Source organism: Dendrobium catenatum, unplaced genomic scaffold (assembly GCF_001605985.2).
Source record: "Dendrobium catenatum unplaced genomic scaffold, ASM160598v2 fragScaff_scaffold_697, whole genome shotgun sequence".
NCBI classification, from domain to species: Eukaryota; Viridiplantae; Streptophyta; class Magnoliopsida; order Asparagales; family Orchidaceae; genus Dendrobium; species Dendrobium catenatum.
Window position 1 is genome coordinate 268,478 of NW_021319159.1, and position 18,728 is coordinate 287,205.

The 18,728-nt window shown below is 37.6% G+C and overlaps 1 protein-coding gene across 6 annotated transcripts in view; it reads right to left on the minus strand.

The window, feature by feature from the left end:
- The window catches only part of LOC110103918 (sterol 3-beta-glucosyltransferase UGT80B1), a 103,507-nt gene that overhangs the window by 37,027 nt on the left and 47,752 nt on the right, over positions 1-18,728 (minus strand). For all 6 annotated transcript variants that reach the window (XR_003701134.1, XM_028695849.1, XM_020832799.2 and 3 more), the window contains 3 exons: positions 5,168-5,225; positions 4,909-5,086; positions 4,641-4,771 (listed from right to left, as the gene is read on the minus strand). Coding sequence is in view for 5 of the 6 variants with exons in the window: in XM_028695849.1 (XP_028551682.1) it covers positions 4,641-4,771; positions 4,909-5,086; positions 5,168-5,225 (367 nt within the window). In the remaining variant the exon portion in view is untranslated. The remainder of the gene's footprint in view (positions 1-4,640; positions 4,772-4,908; positions 5,087-5,167; positions 5,226-18,728) is intronic.

Here is an 18,728-nt window from a genome sequence, read left to right on the forward strand (position 1 = left end):
CCTCCCCTCTTCTAGCACCTGGGAGCTTAGCCTTCTTGTGCTTATCAGAGTGATTTTCTGATCTGGACAAGTTCAGTTTCTCAAACGGCCACTTTGTCTAGCAAGTTTGAAATATATTGATTAGCCATACACAGGAAAGGTTGCATCTTGTCATCAATGTTGCCCATTAACAACTGTATGGCATGCTCTTCTTCAAGTTGTTGCTCACATTTCAAACTTAGGTTGCGCTAGCAAGTGATGTATTTTGCCACTGATTATTCCCCTTTTCTTTTATCCAGAGCATGCTCAGCAATTGTTATCATCTCCATTGAACTGACGAATCTCTTCACGAACATAGTTTTAAATTCTGCAAAGGTCTTCACAGAATGATTTGGTAGTTCAGCGTACCATTCGAAAGCAGTTGTTGTCAAACTACTAATGAATTGTCGGAAGAGTAGGGCGTCATTTGCCTCCTGTGTTCCCGCAGACGGCTTTAATGTGTCAGGTGCTGTCTGGGGTTGTTATTATCATTGAAAGTGTTGAACTTTGGGACCGAATACCCTTTCGGGTATGGTACTTGGTCGTATTCAGCAGGATACTGAGCACCTTTGTCCATGAACTTTTCTGCTAGATCAACGGCTATAAAAGCTCTGATCTTTTCGGTAATGATTCCTTCTAAATGCGCAACAGTAATAGGCTCATAAGTACTTGCAACATTTTGTGGAGTTGGTTGGCGGACGACATTATGAGCCTCATGACCACCTTCAAGAATGCCCTGTACTCCCAAAACTTGAGGCATTTGAAAGTTTGGAGGATCCAAAAGAAGATTGGGCACGGAACCGTCGGCAGCATTTCTCTGCATCATCTACATCATTATCGCCATTTGGGTCATCATCTCAGTCATCTTCTCATTTAACTGAGAGATTTCCCTGTCATTTTCTCTCATTTGTCGTCTCATCTATCGCCGCATTTCAGCGAGTGTGACGTTTTTGGCATCAAAAGGATTCTCCTTTACTTCCTCTTCACCTTAAGAATGGCCACCCTTGCCAGTGGTAGACCCATCTCTGCGGCGGCGCCGGTATACTTGCTTGGGTGGCGGTTTCCAACAATCGTCATCTTCATCGTCATCATAATCGGCATCATCATCGATGTCTATATGTGTCACTATATAGACAACTTCCATATCCAAGGTGTTATTTGTTTCTTCAAATTCTTCTTCTAGGTTTTCCATCATATATTCTTTGATATTTTCTTCCTCTTCAAGATATTCTTCACCTTCGATATTTTGATCTTCTATATTTTCTTCTAGTACTCGAATCACCAAGCGGCGACACCACTGGATCTCCGATTCTTGGTTAGGAAAGGAGATTTCTTCGACTAGTGGACTGCGATCGAAGTTAGTCTCTTCCTTCGGAGGAGATAGCGAGTGACGGGATCCCCTGGAGGATTGTTCAAGGTGTCGAACGTCGGGAGGGGTGTCATTATGGATCCTTTTTGGGACCCATTTCTGACGTTCTTTAAAGATGGTGGCGGATCTCCGGGAAGCCATACCGGATGTCACGCTCATATCAGTTCTACTTTCTCTTCTATCTTCTTTGCGAGGCTTTGGCCTCCATATTTCTTTTTCTTTCTGACGAGACCTTTCAGCAGCGGATCCCTGAACTCGAGGTTTAGGTGTCACGCCCCGATGCTCACCGCGTGGGACATATCTTCTTTCTTTTCTCTCCACCACAACAGACAATCATTCTATTGGTGGAGTTCTTATAGCTTAAATTATCAAGGGCCGCTGGTACTTCTTTTTCTTCAGCCCTTTCTCCTTCACTGTTTTCAGGACTCTGTATACCCGAGCTGAAAGAGTCATAGGCTCTTTCTTCCTTGGAGGGATTGGGGCTTCAGGTCGTTGATCCCAAAAAGATTGCTTTAGCTCCATAGTAAAGCTGTTTCTCTTTACCCACTTCATATTTGCAAACCCATTCCAGGTTGAAATGGTAGCTTCAGGCTCTTGGGCCGGCAGGTTGGATGGATGAGTTGGGAATTGTAGCTGAGCTCGAAGTTCAGCACTCTTCTTTCTCCTCTGTCTTCTTGTAAGCCTTCCTCCATATGAGGAGGCCTCAACATCATTCTTCCCGAGTGCAGATAACCCGGTTGACAGGGGTGTGGTGTTTGTAATCACCATAGAGACTCTTCCACCATTCACAATCCTCCTGGTGGTCCGGGCCTCAGGCTGTGATAGCCTCTCGAATACAGAAACCCTCTTACGAGGATTTTCAGCAACAGGTCGTTGTGCCGACAGATGCACATGATGGGTGGGAGCTTCATCAGCATTGAGTCTCTTGGCAGACCTCTCGACATTCTCGCCATTCGCAGGAATGGCGGCAGTCCTTGCAACGCACGCAAAGCTTACCTGATTCGTCACAGACATCGCATCAAGCTTTCTCCCACCGTGCTAAGAAAAGTATGCATAGGAGGCCTACTCATTGCACCGCAGGCGTTGACAACGGCATTTCAAGTTTATAGTGAGCATTATACATTAGGATGTGGCAGGCAATGATTATGAGGGATCAATACACAAGCTTATATCTCACTTTTTTTTTAATAACACTTTTTTTTATTTGCTTTTTGTTGCTAATAAAAATAAATAGTAATAATAGAGAGAGAGAGAGAGAGAGAGAGAGAGAGAGAGAGAGAGAGAGAGAGAAGAAGACGAATACTTCTTTTGGGAAAATAGGGGTCGTTTGGGAGTTGGCTATTTGGTGTGGAGGAAAGGTGCTACTCTTAGGTGGAGTTCAGCTGAATATGGAGGAAGGAAAGTGTTGGTGTTGGTGCGGCTTGAGAGGCTGCTGACAGCAGCTTAGAATGGAGAGGAGCTGCTGTATGGAATCAAGTACAAGGATGGGAGAGCTTATGTTAGTTGTTGGCTGCTATGTAGTGGCGTTGGTGGCTGGATAGTAGAAGGAAAAGGAGGAATTTGGATAGTTACAGGGTGTGAAGGATACTGTGGGGTTAGGAGGAAGTGTGGTAAGTGGAGCGGAGCCCGATTAACTGTACGTGATTGGAGTTTGTGGTTTGGAGGTTGTGAGGAGGATGGCTATTGGTGTAGGTCTTTACATGAAGAAGATTGGCCCTGTCTGTTATTGGTGTGGAATTTGGTTGGGGATTTAGACGAGAGTCACGAGCTCCAGTGATGGCTACGATAAGTGAAGTGCAGGTGAGGAGCTGGGCGGGTGTGAGGGTTGAGAAGTGCGAGGTGTGGACGTATGGAGAAGTAACAGGTAGTGGTTTGCTTAAGTGGATGGAGAGGGGAAAGAGTAGGCTATGTCGTGGAAAGATGGAAGGCCGCTGTGGGATCGGAGTGGAGTAATCCTGTTGGTTTTTTGTATGGGGCTCTTGGGTCTTGGAGGGTAGGAAGGTTGGTGTTGAGGATTGATGCTGCTATGGAGAAGGGAGTTGCGGTTTACAGAGGAAGAGGAGGTTGATTGGAGGGCTGCTGAGATGGGAGATTGGTGGAGGCAGAGGCTTTCATGAGTGGGAGCTCTGAACAGAGAGTGTGGGAGCTTTGAACAGATAACGAGAGAAGTGAATCGGAGAGAACGAAAGGTTGAATATTAGATTAGATTTGTCAGTCAATTCTTTTAAGAGGTACTGGTAGGGATTTGAGGCAACAGATTTAATAGCACATGATAGGATACAAAATTTCTTTTATTTGATTTTTTTATAATATATATATATATATATATATATATATATATATATATATCAATTGATTTTTTATAGTAAAATGATTTAGAGAAAATTACAGAGAAATGAATAGTCCTCTCAAGTTAATTCTAGTGATTAGTGCATCTCATTTTGTATGTCGCCGTCTTGAAACCCATGTCAATTTTATACTTCCGCTTTTTTACACTGTGCAATCACCCTGACAATATTATTGTCATTTCTGGTATTTCGATGTTGAAGACACAACGACAAAGTCTGTTTTGCAAACAAGCGGCATTCGGGCAACATCACACAACATTTGGTCTGTAATTTGTCATTTTTAACGTCTTCACTAGATTAGATTGCGAGGAATCCCCCCTTAGATAAATTTGATGTCATGATCTCCTCGGCACAATCTGTTTGATGATCGGAAGTCATTCGGGTAGATTTTTGTGTATCGTGGCATCTACCAACAATTAGTTTTTAAATTGTTGCTTGATCAAGTTGCATACAAGCGGCTCCTCTTTGGTAGACTCGATATTCTGAATATATTAATGCGGTCAATTTCACTATTGGATAAAATTTGACCTATTTTAATAGAGATCAAAGCATCTCAATGCTCGTGCTAAAAGACATTCCTGTTAGCCGCCTTCCTCAATGTACTCGATTGATTGTGGAATATGCATAGAGGTCAACAATAGATAACAATAATTGTAATGTAAAACACGTAAAACTCAATATCAAGCAAGAAAGGCAACAAAAATAAAGAAGCATCATCTAAAAGTTCTTGTTAATAATATGTTGAAATGAAAAGCTTCCTATACCAAAACTAGACTTGACATAAATGGCGGAAATTTCTACAATAATGAATAAGGAATGAAAATTTTAGGAAAACGAGCTATTCATTTCAGCAACAAAAGGTGACATCAATTAGATCAACATTGAGCTTTTTACAGGAACCTTACCATGCTACCAAATCCGATATATAAAGGTTTTGATCCTCGCAGAAGCCATTGCTCAAACTCTTTTGATGGTTGGTACCTTGCTCCAAGGTTTAAGAAACAGAAGCCAACAACATCTACTAAGGGGCCCCAATCTGGAAATCTTGTGCTTTAGTAAGCAGATAAAAAAGCAATACGTTTATTTTGAAATAAAGAAAGAGATGATCTTCAGAAAATTATAGGACAGAAAGAAAAGAGTAGATACAGCAAAAATGGAAGACTTCATGCTCACCGTTTGGCTTAGGGACGAGGTGGGGACTCCATAAGTAACCTGTTGGCAAATGTGATATTGATCCATGATACGTGCTGAAGTAAGCAATTGAGGGCAACTTCAGTTTTCTTTTTCTGAAGTCATTAATATACCCCCTGATCCCCCACCAAACAATTAGGTCCACGACAAGATAAGAAAGCTAAAAAATGTAAGAAAAACATTAGACAACTTAAGTGATTTAAAGGTAAAGAAACAGAAGCCGCATGAGGCAGATATATACCCTATACGCAGCACTCTGAGGAACACGCGCCAAAGGATGAGGGAACTCACTTGTTGGCCTTCATTTTAAGAAGTAAGAAAGTGCATCAATACTTTAAAAAACAAATCTATAACAGAAGACCGTCAGCAAGTTAAATAAAATAAACTTCATCAATCAACAAAAATGCAATTGCAAAAATGCAATAAAATAAACTTCATCAATCAACAAAAATGCAATTGCAAAAATACAATAAAATAAACTTCATCAATCAACAAAAATGCAATTGCAAAAATGCAATAAAATGAACTTCATCAATCAACAAAAACATTAGACAAATCAAGTTAATTCTAGTGATTAGTGCATCTCATTTTGTATGTCGCCATCTTGAAACCCACGTCAGTTTTATACTTCCACTTTTTTGCACTGTGCAATCACCCTGACAATATTATTGTCATTTCTAGGTATTTTCGATGTTGAAGACACAACGACAAAGTCTATTTTGCGAACAAGCGGCATTCGGGCAACGTCACACAACATTTGGTCTGTAATATGTCATTCTTATCATCTTCGCTAGATTAGATTGCAAAACCTAATCAAAAGCTTCCATATCATTTTAAACAATTGCTCCATTCAGTAAATGAAATCTATATGAAATGCAAATTCAGAAAATCTAATGCCAAAACTATTATATCCATGAAGTGATAGGTCTTCAATTTGCATTGTCACATCTATAAGCATATTGGACACTTTGAGTAGGACACTAGTCAACCATAAGATTCTCTAGGGCTTGTTTGATTTGAAGTAAAAGGGTTATTAAGTATGTCAAATGTAGAGGTTTTGAAAATATCAGAATTTGGTTTGAAATAAAAAAATGCATAATTAAATTTTGGTGTATTTAGAATACACCATCTAATGAAATTTTAGTGTATTTGAAAATCATTAGATTGGGCGATTTCCAAATACACCGTAAATTCTTTTTCATTGCCGCTGCCACTGTCGTCGATCACTGTCGACCACCACCATCCTTCACCAACCAACGTTGATAGTCATCGGCCATCTTCGAAGGAAACTAGCAACCCCTCATCACTGTCACCCGCTGCTTTCTATCAACCACCGACCGCCATCATATTTGGGGTTTACACAAACCAAAAAAAATGATAATAGCCCGCATTTATTTACACTCATTCAAACAACTCCAAACATGTAAAGTATATTACATTCCATTTACAGTGCTTTCCATTTTACTTTGAATTCATTTTCAACCAACCAAACGACCCCTAAAATATATCACCAAGATGTGACAATATAAATTAGATAAAATCTACACAAGTCCATATGGGTCATAATCCCAAATTAATCTTACCATCTTTGATTCTCTGCCTTCAAGATTATTTGGTGAGCAACTCATTAAATTTTGTAACAAATTTTGATTTTGAGAAAAGGTAAATAATGTGGCTAGAAGATTTCAAGTCAGTCTTTTTTTTGGACTACAACAAAATGCTAATCAATATTGTACAAATAATATTTATGATAAAGTATGTCAATTATAATATATATATATATATATATATATATATTTGTTTGTGTATAGTTTGATTGGGCTTGCTAAAATAACTTAACAAAGAAGAAACGTGAGGATGCTAAAGGAGGTGACTATTATTGTTGGTATATTAAGTCAGCTTCAAAAAAATAAAAAAGGGCAAGTTATAGCGAGGGAGGAATTAGAGAGCAAGTGGGCGCGTGACTAGTAAGAAAGTGAGAGAGCTCAAGAGGAGACAAAGGCAAGCAGCAAACCCAACAGAAGCAAGGCAAGAGAGAGAAAGAGAGTAGGAGACTGAGTGGTTGAGGATATCAAGCTGAGCAGAGCTTGTAGGCATGAGTAACCAAGAGTGAAAAGGCTTGAGCATGAGCGCTTGAACATGAATGTAGAAGATTGGTGCCCAACAACAATAAAATTGATTTGCATACTTAAGATGTATTAGATTTAGCTTATGTTAAGAAAGGTAAAGGTAGACCTTAAAAGACTTGGTTAGAAAATATTAGAAATGATCTTTCTTTATTAGATTTAAATGAGAATTTGAATCTTAATAAGACACAATGGAGAAAAAAGATTCATCTAGCCGACCCCATGTAGAGGGATAAAGGTTTTATGTTGTTGTTGTTGTTGTTGCACTTTTCTTTTATGACTATGCAGTGATTGACATGTGTGAAAAGCTTATGTGCTATTGTTGTTGAGTAAATTGTAATACTTGTGCTTCAAGTTTCATTAATCACATATCTAGTTCTATATTATTTGTTCACCATCTTATATCTTTTGCAAGTGCATTGGTAGATTGAATCAAATTCTATTAAAAGATGTTAAAGCAAGGGCTCTTTATATTAAGCTCCACATCCTAGAGCATATCCTAATGTCAAGCACCATTTTCAATTATTCCTTGTCCAAGGGTAACATCCTACTAGATCATCGTGCTTAAAATACGTATTTTATTTTTTTTTAAATTAAACGAATATATTTTAACCTTCTATAGAATTTATAATATGGCATATGACGGGGAATAAATACATTCCCCATTCATTGTTTTTGCAAATAATACTTATACTTAATGAGTCTTTTGATTCTGGACACATGAAGAAATTCATTCAACAAAACTAAATGCAATGTTTATTACATTTTTTTTTAAGCACTTACACAAGCATATCATTTAGTTTCTTTTAACTTAAAAATAAACAGAGATATTTTGAATGCTCATCTTTACTGGTGGCGATCTAGAAAATGAAAAGAAATAAAGTCCAGGAAAAATCATATCAAGTGGAGAACAAACGAAGACCCTACATAGCTTGGCATATGAAAGCTCAATTGATGACTTGGCAAATGAGCACAACATTTTAAAAATAAATACATTTCTCTAACGAAAGAACCATCCTCATTTGTCCTATTAATGATATCCAATGAGATGCAAATTGATGCATGCAAAGGGAGGGGCAAATCAAATCCTAAATTTTGGTTTTGACTGCTATTGGGTTTGCTAGCTCATTAATATTTTGAGCTGAAATTTAGCTCATTATGAGCTGGTTTTTAGTTTATTTATTAAAGTAAAAAGGTAGCTCATTATTATTACGATTTGGTTCTTCCCCTTCCCCCTCCCCTTTGTCTTCTTGGTTCCCGTGGCTGGCTGCTAGGTTCCCGTGGTTTCCTGCTTGGTTCCCGTGGTTCCCTGGCTGGTTCCCGTGCCTTGGCCCTTTGGTTCCCGTGGCTGGCTGCATGGTTCCCGTGGCTGGCTGCTTGGTTCCCGTGGTTGCCTGCTTGGTTCCCGTGGTTGCCTGCTTGGTTCCCATGGCTTCTCTTCTTTGTTTCCTGTACCAAATGAGGGCTGCTGTTTGGTGGCTGTTGGGTGGGGATTTCGGTGGCTGCCTCTCTGTTTTTTTTTTGCAGTTTTCTGCTGCAATTGTGGGGATTTCGGTGGCTGACTCTTTGTTTTTTGCGCAATTTTCTGCTGCAGTTTTGTGGGGATTTCGGTGGCTGCCTCTTTGTTTTCTATGCAATTTTCTACTGCAATTTTTGGCTGTCTTTTGGCCTTCTAGTTCCTTCTTTTAATTAAGATATTAAATGTGTTTTAGGTGGTTGTTTGGCTGCCCTTTTCTTCTATAAATAGGAGGTGTTTCGAGATGTTAAAAGGATGGTGAAAATTATGATTTTTTGAGATAAAACCTGAGGGTTTTTGGAAAAGCTTAAGAGCTTGTTCCACTTCTTCTTCTTCTACTTCTTGGGAAGACTTGCGAGCTTCTCCTATCTTCGTCTTGGATTTCTTGCCTCCTCTCCGCAAGTACCATTCCACAATTTTTGGCTGTCTTTTGGCCTCCTCTCCACCAGGAGTATCCAAAGAGTGAAAACTACTGTTTGGAGAGTTTGGACAGCAAGCAACCACCTCCGGGATCCAAACAGCGAAAATTGCTGTCCGAGGCAGTTTGGACAGCAAATTCCTCCTCCATAACAGCTTGGATAGCGGTGGCAACATCCGGAAAGGCTTGGACAGCGGTCTTCCTCCTTGGGAAAATCTTGGACAGCGGCTTGGAGCCTTCAAAAGGAGCTTGGACAGCAATTTGGAGCGCTAGGACAACCCGGGTGAGGTAAAGCACTAAAACTTAGTGAAACCTAGGGTCCCCCAAGGCCAATTGATGTGTGGTTGATATCCCCAAGCCATAGGTCCCTTAGAAACTTAAATTTATGCTTCCCCGAAATCCCATGCTTGCTGTCCTCTTTGTGAACTTGGGGAAATCCAGTGATTTTTGCCAAGTTGCTCTCATGTGAGAGTCAAAAGGACATGCCGATATGCGTAGGGTCGTTGGATTGGTATCCAACGCCCTCCAAATGCATGAAATAGGCATCATGTTGTTCTCCAAGCCTTCACCTAAAACTAAACCATATGATAGGTGATTACATTTGATTCAAAATCAAATGTCGAGGTGCAGAATTCTTCTCTAATGTGGCATAGTTGTTTGTCCTCTAGATTTGCACGTTATGACAAAATTAATGCATGCATGTAGAAGGTTTGTATTACTATGCTACTTAAGGTTTTCTCCAAATTTATTGGATGTTCAAATGTGCGTTTCAATTATTTCATGAAATGGTGGGATCTTTCATGAACATTTTTTGTTTATGTTTTAAATCCCATAACGAAATGATTAATTGAAATCATCTTTGAAATCTCTCAGAATTTGGAGAGCCAAAACAAATAAATTTTCAAATCAAATGCACTCATTCATAGGTTCTCCTTAGATCATAGAAAAGTGATCCTTAGGACCTATCCATGAGCATTTAAGTGGTGATTCACTTGCATGCCTTTAGGTTTTGTTAGATAACACCAAAGGTTGTCTTCCAAACCTCCTAGAAATCGTAGGAGTGAGTTCATCCCCTCTAAATGAATCCAAAACATTCATTCAAATTATAGGAAACTCTCTTTCCCATACGATTCCTCCTCATTACATTGAAAGTGGAGCCTCCTCAAGGTTCTAAGTGCCATGTTATATGAGCCCTTTGAACTTAGAAATAAATCGTAAGTCTCCAACCTTTTGTTTGTTGAGACAAAGTCAACAAACAATCATCATCCCTTTCCTAATTGACTCCAAAACACTCTAAAGGACAAAGGGAAATTCCTTTCAAATGCGTATCTCGCCTTTCCATAAATCCAAAACATTCATGGAGGAATGGGGAACCTCTTTCATGCATAATGTTTGGAGCACTCTCAAAGCTTCAAGTGTTGGAGTGTACGAGTTATTTGAAACTTGGAACCAAATCCCAAGTTCTCCTATCCCATTTGTTGGAACACAAGGAACCAACAAATCTCTTCTCGTGCAAGATATTCTAAGGCTCTTCAAGCCTTTAAACATATCATTGCATGAGTCAAAATCCTAGGTTATTTCCCCTTCTTTGTTTGTTGAAATGCAAAGTCAACAAACAAATGTCACTTCTCCCTTCATGTATAATAGTTTGAAGCAATGTTTAAAATTGCGTATACGGGTATTGAGGCGTTTTTCATTCGTCAGGCGAGGCGTAAACCTCAAGGCGATTTGAGGCGTAAGCCTCAAAATCAAAAGATTGTGTAAACATAAAATGATAAATTTTTTATATACTAATGAGTGAATAATATAAAACATAAAAAACAATCACATAAGAACTCATAACTCATCAGCACTGTCATCACTAAGGGGTTCTTCATTTGTATCATCATTATGATGAACTTCTCTCTCCCCTTCATCCTCTCCTATAGAGTCCAATGTCGGGCATTTACTTCAAGATTTATGTAAGTTTTAATATATATAGTGTGAGGCGTAAGCCTCATGCCAGTGAGGCGAGGCGGGCCTCAATTCGGGCCTCAACCAAGTTGAGGCGCAAGCCTCATAAAAAAAAAACTTGAGGCGTAAGCATCGAGGCATTTTTTACTGGAATTGCGCAAAGGCGGGCCTCAAGGCGAGCCTCATATTGCGCAATTTTAAACCATGGTTTGAAGCTTCTCCTAAACTTCTACTTACTATTACATAGGGTTATTAAACTTAGAACCAAACTCTAAGTTCCTCCTTTCAATTTGTTTAAACCTAAGTTTAAAAATTGAACATCTCGCTTGGACTTAGGACCTAAATCCTAGTCTATATTCTTAACCCAAATTAAGTGAATGATCATCCCTCTTTGAATATCAAATATTCAAAGAACATCCATGAAATTTTGTAACTCTCAAGTTACATATTCTTCCTTTAACTCCAAAATTGTAGGAAGTTTATCAAATCATTTATTCATTGAAACACAAACTAATGAGTAATCCTCTTGACATGGGATTCAAATCCTAGTCTTCCACATTTGCTTAGCCCAAAGGTGAGCAAATGCTAATCTTCCTTTGAGTATCAAATGTTCAAAGAAACTTCAACATTTACTTAGCCTAAATCAAGTAAGTGGTCCTCCATAATCTCCAACTTACAATTCATAAGTTGCATTTCATTTCTCCTTTCCTACAACTCAAAAGTTGTAGGAAACTATCTCATTCTCTAAGGACTCCAAATTATGAGAATGTGCGTGCCTCTTTGAACATCAAATGTTCAAAGAATATTCATGGGGTTGTAGCTTCCAAGTTGCATCCCTTCTCCTCCATCCCTCCAATCCAAATTGGAGGAATGAATTCCCCTCTTTGGACAACAAATGTTCAAAGAACTTTTATTGATTTGCAACCTCTAAATTGCATTTCTCTCTCTCTTTCCTACAAGCTAAGATTGTAGGAGAGCTTACAAATCCATCTTCATGCTCTCAAACCCAAGTTGGGAGAATGAATTCTCCTCTTTGAACTCCAAATATTCAAAGAGTTTTGTGAAGATTGCAACCCAAAGTTGCATCTTCTTTTTTCTTTTCTACAACTCAAAAGTTGTAAGAAAGTCTCATTCACTCAACTCATGTTGAGTGAATGAATTTTGTTCCAAACCTATGACAAATCGCCTATTTGTTGAATCAAAATCATCAAATAGTTTAGTCTAAATCATTTATTTGTTTAACCAAATTCAACAAATAATCTCATATCAAGCAAATGAGTCAAACTCCTAGCTTTCTTTCATTCTCCTAACCCAAACTGGGTGAATGAGTTCTTCTTTTCGGACACCCAAAAGTCCCAAGAATCATTGATGTGTGGCTCAAATCTATATACAATTCTCCTTTGTTTGCCTAATCCAAATTAGGCAAATGAAACCCAACTCATTGAATACAAAAATTCAAGGAAACATTCTTTTGGTTTGTAGCCTCAAAGCTACTAATCTCCCCTCACTTCTATAGGTTCCAAAGGCCTTAGAATATATCTTATCCTAGCCCAAAAGCTATAAGTTTACACTCTCCTCCAACTCTAAAGTTGTAGGAGATTTCCCCTCTCTCTAGCTCCAAAAACTAGAGGGAGTTTTCCAACATCTAGCCCAAAAGCTAAATGTTGAATTTTTGCTTTCGCCTCTTAGCTCCAAAAGCTAAGGAAAATCCCTCAACATGTAGCCCAAAAATTACATGTTGGATATCTTTCTTAGACCCAAAATCTAGGTAATCTCTTTCATTCAACCCAAATTGAGTGATCTTTCCTATGACATTTAAAATGCTAAACCCATAGATGTCCCTAGGAGTTGTCCTTTCTGTTGAAGTTCATCCGACCCTATTTGATGAATTTCACGAAGTCCTAAGTGAAACCCCTTAGGCAAGTCTATCTTACCCTATTAGATAAACACTTCTCTTATCCAAACACTAAGAGAATTCCAAAAACACCTAAAAATTACTTAGGTTCCTTTTGATGCAATGATCAATCATCTCCCTCAAAAGACGGGATGCCTACATCATTGTCTTAGGATTCATAAGTAACAGGCTTGCCCAAAAGCAAGTAGTGGTTACTTTATCGGTTCTTCATAACCCTCCTAAATATGAAACACTTAAAAATCAAATAAAATCTTTAAGTCACAAATAATTTAAAGTGAAATCACCCTTGGATAAAGATTAAATATCTTAATTCAAAAATAAAATCAAACACCCTTAGTGTGACATGCTATATAAGCCTTACACACTTAGGTGCACAGCCCCTTAGGCATGCTAGGATTAGGATTTTTCTTTTCTGTGCATGTGTTTGATATTGTGGAGTGATTGCCTATTGGATTGTCTGCGTTGTGGTTACTTACTCTTAAGTGGATAGTGTAGAAATATACATGTTCTTCTTGCATATGGCCATATTTAAAAGGGGGGCGCTTATAAATAATAAACTGCTTGAATGACAGGTGCTGCTTAAAACCCCCTAATGATGTGGCCAATAGGGTAAAAGCATGTGTTTGACACTCTAAGTGCTAAACAAAATTCTTAATGTGATGCTTTATTATATAAAATGTTTCTAATACACTACAGGTTTCAGTCTCTTTTCTTTTCAAACATGTATTTGATAGAATTGTAATTGTATTAAACTTGTGAAGGTTTGGAGGAAAAGAATGAAGTGGACTAGAAGGATATACCTGTCAAAGGTGAAACCCAATTTTCATTCAGAAGTCAAGAGCCTGAAGAATCCCCCACAAGTAGAGTCTGTAATTTTGACTGGGTTGTATAATGACAGGCAACTCAGCTGTCAAATCTATCTGTAATAGCTCAGACTCAATTTATATTCCATGCACTTTATTTATAAATAAAAGTATATTTAATTGTTTACCTGATTGTGCAATAGAAATGCATCTTTTTCCTAGGTTTCTTCCTTTGCTTTTGATTGGGTGTGGCTTGGACTTTTGATACGGTAGGCTCTTAGGACAAAATCACAAAATAAGATTTATATCTATTAAAATGTAATCAATCTAAAAATTGATTTAGGCTTCACGATTTTCTAACAAATAAGAAAGTCTTGCATGCTCCCTTCAAGGAGCTAAGTTTTTTAAAAATTAAAACAATCATGCATAGCCCAAATGTGTTGCATATAGAAAGCCCTCATTTAAGGATTAGATAACAAAAATCTATTTTCCTTGAGTCAGCATATGCGTACCCACATAATTAGGCATCTTGGCCTCAAATCCAAGTTATAAGTCCAACATTCTAAATAAAAACAACCATCCACTCTACATGTGCATTGAGATCAAGACACATTGTTTTAAAAGCGACTAGGTGAGTCTAGCTCGTAGTCCCTTCCAGGCGGGACAGTAAATCCAGAGCTCAGGCAGATTATGCCTAATGTGAGGTATAATTTGTAAGTCCCTTTTTCACTCGTTAGATTTAGGGTTCGAGGCACTACCTATCGGTAGTCCTCACCTTAGTTTTAGGGCCTGAGGCATGGGTTGATTCTAAATCACCCTATAAGCCCTCACCTTTCGGGCAATTATTCCAACATGTGTCGTTGGAATGTAAGCCCCAACTTTCTAATTAAAATATCAACTTAAACCAAAATTAGATCTCTAAAATGTAAAGCCCAACATATGATAGTTTGAGCACCTCTGAGTGTCCCTCAAAATCAAGTGCTCCTACTTCACCTCCTCTGGCTCTCATTCCAAAATCTAATTCCTAGTTGATCACTCCTCTCTGAAATTCCTAAAGGATCAAATCCTTTAACCAAGGCTTTCATGGATTTCAAAAAATCAAATCTTAGCCAATATTTAAATGACTTTAAAAAGAAAGAAAAACCACTAGTTTAATTAAAACTTTTTCCAAGCCAAAACTTATGATGTAATTAACCATAGGGGCTTGCCCCTATGGGACGTCTGTACCCCAGAAATAAAATAAACCTCATTTAACCAAACATCGAGTGGGGGAATCTCTGTTAAAATTGTAAATTTTATTATTGAGTCCATAAGGAAATGGTATTTTTATCCTTCGGCATAATATATCATGTTCTTATGTCATACTCGATTATAAAATATGCAATCCGTTGATGATACAAAAATTCTACAACATGCATGCCTTGCCTAAAATACAATACAACTATTGTAATAAATTTGGGCATGTTGATTATATGCATTTAAGAGATCCATAAACACCATGACTTCACTATCCCATATATGAATTTCAAAAGAAATTATTATAAGTTCACCACTACCTACACATGATTCCAATAACAATGGACTCAAACTTAATATGGTACGAAAAAGAAACTTGAAATATTCAACAGAGTTATGACTCCATATAGGATTCTGATGCATCTTGTAAGTAAAACAATAAATTAGATAGAAGAAAATTATAGGAATACAAATATGGGGGCCGATTTTTTATTACTTTTTTAATAATAATGAAAAATACAATTAATCTACTATTCGAGAAGTAGATCAAACTCAGCACATATTATTGGAGAAATTTTGTCATACTCAAGAATCATAGAAAATGATATATTGTCCTGAAAAATAAAAATGTCAGTTCCCTATGGACTCAATGACAAAATTTTAATAGAAATTTTTTCCCATTCAATATTTGGTTGAATGGAACTTATTTTATTCTAGGATATGAATGTCCCATAGGGGTCTAGGGTTAATTATATCTCAAGCATTTGGTATTTGAAAAACTTTTGATTAAACTAGTGGTTTCATTTCTTTTAAAAATTATCAAATATTAGCTAAATTTTCATTTTAAAATCTATGAAATTCTTGTTTAAAGATTTTTTGTCTTTGAAAGTTTTAAAGGAAGAGATATATCAACTTTGATTACAGTTCTTGAAATGAGAGTCAAAGGGATGAAGAGTTCTTGATTCTAAGAGGAAACTCAGAGGTACTCAAAAATATCATATTTAGGCTTTATATTTTAAAATTCAATTTCTGTTCCTAAGGGGTAGTGCCTCGAACTTAAGTCTAATAGAGTACAAATGACTTATGAACTACACCTCCCATGAGGCAAAACCAGCCCAACCTTTAGATTTATTGCTCTGCTTGGAAATAGCTACCAGCTAAACCCACCTTATTTCTTTTAAAATCATGACATCCGGGCTCAATGCATATGAAAAGTAAGAAGGTTGATTTGTTTAGAGGATAGGGCTTACGGCTTATCTTTGTGATGTAGAACTAAAAGCATAGGTAATTAAGTAATATTGCAATAAACACCTTTTAAATTAGAGCAACAATAATTAAGTTTACTTAAGCAACTTAAACAAATCTTGAAAACAAGAAAGAGGCAATTTAAGTATAGGCCAACTTACAAGATAAAAGTTAGAATCATGCATAATCAGTTTCAATCACAATTAGCATAACATGGAAGAGTTCAAAGGAAATCCCTATGTTAACATATAGATTAGGTACTAATTAGATCCACTCACTCACACTCTTGATGTAGGCTAAACGGAGATAGGTTGCACAACCTTTATGATGCCACAAATTAAAGCGAAGACTTAAAAAAGCAAAGACTTGGAGGAGAAATTTACCTTTATCAGGATTTGGAAATGATCTGCCACAGAGCGAGAGATATTTGTTTGTCGATAGTGGTGACGAGAGAGAAGATAATCCTTTCAACGTAGTTTTCAACGGTACGGCCGACCTCCAAGTTGATGTTGAAGAATGGAGACTTCAGGATATCAACTTGCCCTAGATCGTTGTAAACATACCCATGGTAATGTTCTGGATCTGCCATACATCAAGCAGCCGCAAATTACAAGGTTCTAGAATTTCTGGACAACAATCGGTGAACTTCCGGATGGTAGGACAGTAAGGAGAAGATATAGAAATTTCGGAACAGTACTTGATCTGCTACTGGACAGCAAACAGGAGTTGTTACTGGATAGCAATCTTATTGTTCTTGGAAGTCCTGAACAGCAAATACGATCCGAGAAAATTTTGGACAACAATCTTCTAGTCTACAAATCTGGATAGCAGTTGCGAGTGAATCTAGGCGACAAGGGCTTAATGTGGTCGGTTATGGAAAAGAGAAAATATCTCTTACTTGGCAAGGGGAATAATCGGGGATGTAATAAAGGAGATGGAATAAAAAAAGGGAATGGATGAGAGAGGAGGCCGGCGGCTTGCATTAGAAAGGGGATTTGATTTGGGGATTTAAGTTTACTACCAAACATAGAATTTTCATAAAGGAAAGTGGAATTAGAGCAAAACTCTAATTAAATTCAAATAGGGATAATTGGGGAAAGCTTCCTAATATAAGTTTTTTTAATCGTAGGAAAGAATTTCAAAATTCAAATAATATTTAAGTTTGAATTTGAAAAGTTTTCTAAATTAAGATATTTCAAATAAGGAAGGTAGTGAATAATTAGTTTGAATTTTGGAAGCAAAGGGATGGGAGGTGGCCGGCGTCTAAGGGATTGGAGAGGGGTCTAGGGTTTGGCCAGCAGCTAGGAAAGGGATTGTGGGGTTTGGCTAGCGGTTAGGGAGGGGAGGGAGGCTTTAGGGCCGACGGCTATGGTGGGGAGGGGTGGTTAGAACCGATGATTAGGGGAAGGGTTTTGGGAATCTTGACAGGCGACTATGGAGGAGGATGGGTAGGTTTTGGAAAGAAAGAGAAACCATGAACTCGAATGCTTCCTACGATTGGTGGGTGGTACGTCGCCCTCACTTAGGGACTTCAAACAAGCTCTCTCAAGAACTCTCATAACTCAAAAACATAGTGCAGAAAAACTTTCTTAATAATCATCATTAACCATCACAAGAATAAGAGGAGGCTATAAATAGCCCCAAGTACAATAATAAAACTAAAGACAAAAGTACCACCAAGATTCATAAGCACCTACTCCCTCAAGTGAGGGTAAAATCAGAAAATAAACAACAATAAATCAAATACAACTAATAATTCAAAAGTAAAGTGGTGCGATCGTGACTGTAGATCGACGACCCCGTCTCTGGTAAACTCTCCATGGTCGGATGTCCTTATCACTTTGAGGCTAAGATGCATAACTATGAAGGGTATGCAGAATGTTAACTCACAAATGCATATTTTTGTTATTTGATCCTTAAGTGGAGACTTTTCTACATTGGACTAACTGGGCTATACATAATCATTTTTAATTTTGAGAAACTTAACTCCTTGAAGAGAGCTAGTAATTTTTCTTTTTATTTGAAAAACATGAAGTCTATGGTTGATTTCATGTTGTTTAAATTTTAACAGGTAAAAAAATTAGTTTTATCCTAAGAGTCTACCGCATCAAAAGTCCAGGCCATTCCCAAGCAAAAAAAGAGAAGAAACTTAGAAAAAAGCATAATTTTTTATTGCGCAATCAGGTAAAAAATCAACACATGCTTGCATATATGTATCATCAATCAAAAGGAACATAAATTATAGAGTCTAAATTATTACAACCAAATTTGACATCTGAGTTACCTGTCATTATACAACCCATACGATATTTATTACAGACTTTACTTGTATGGAGTCTTCAAATTTTGTCTTTTAGGCACGTCTTGAGCTTCACCTTAAGCAGGTACATCCTCTTAAACTGCCTCTCCTTTAACTAAATCCCACATGTTCAAATATACATCCTAAATCTATCAAATATATGTTTTAAAAAGAAAAGACTCAAACCTACAAAATAATGGATTAGGAGCAATCTATATATATCATGAAAACACATCCAGAATTGCCTAGCACTTGTAGTGCTATGCCCCTACTTTTATCCTATTAGCCATG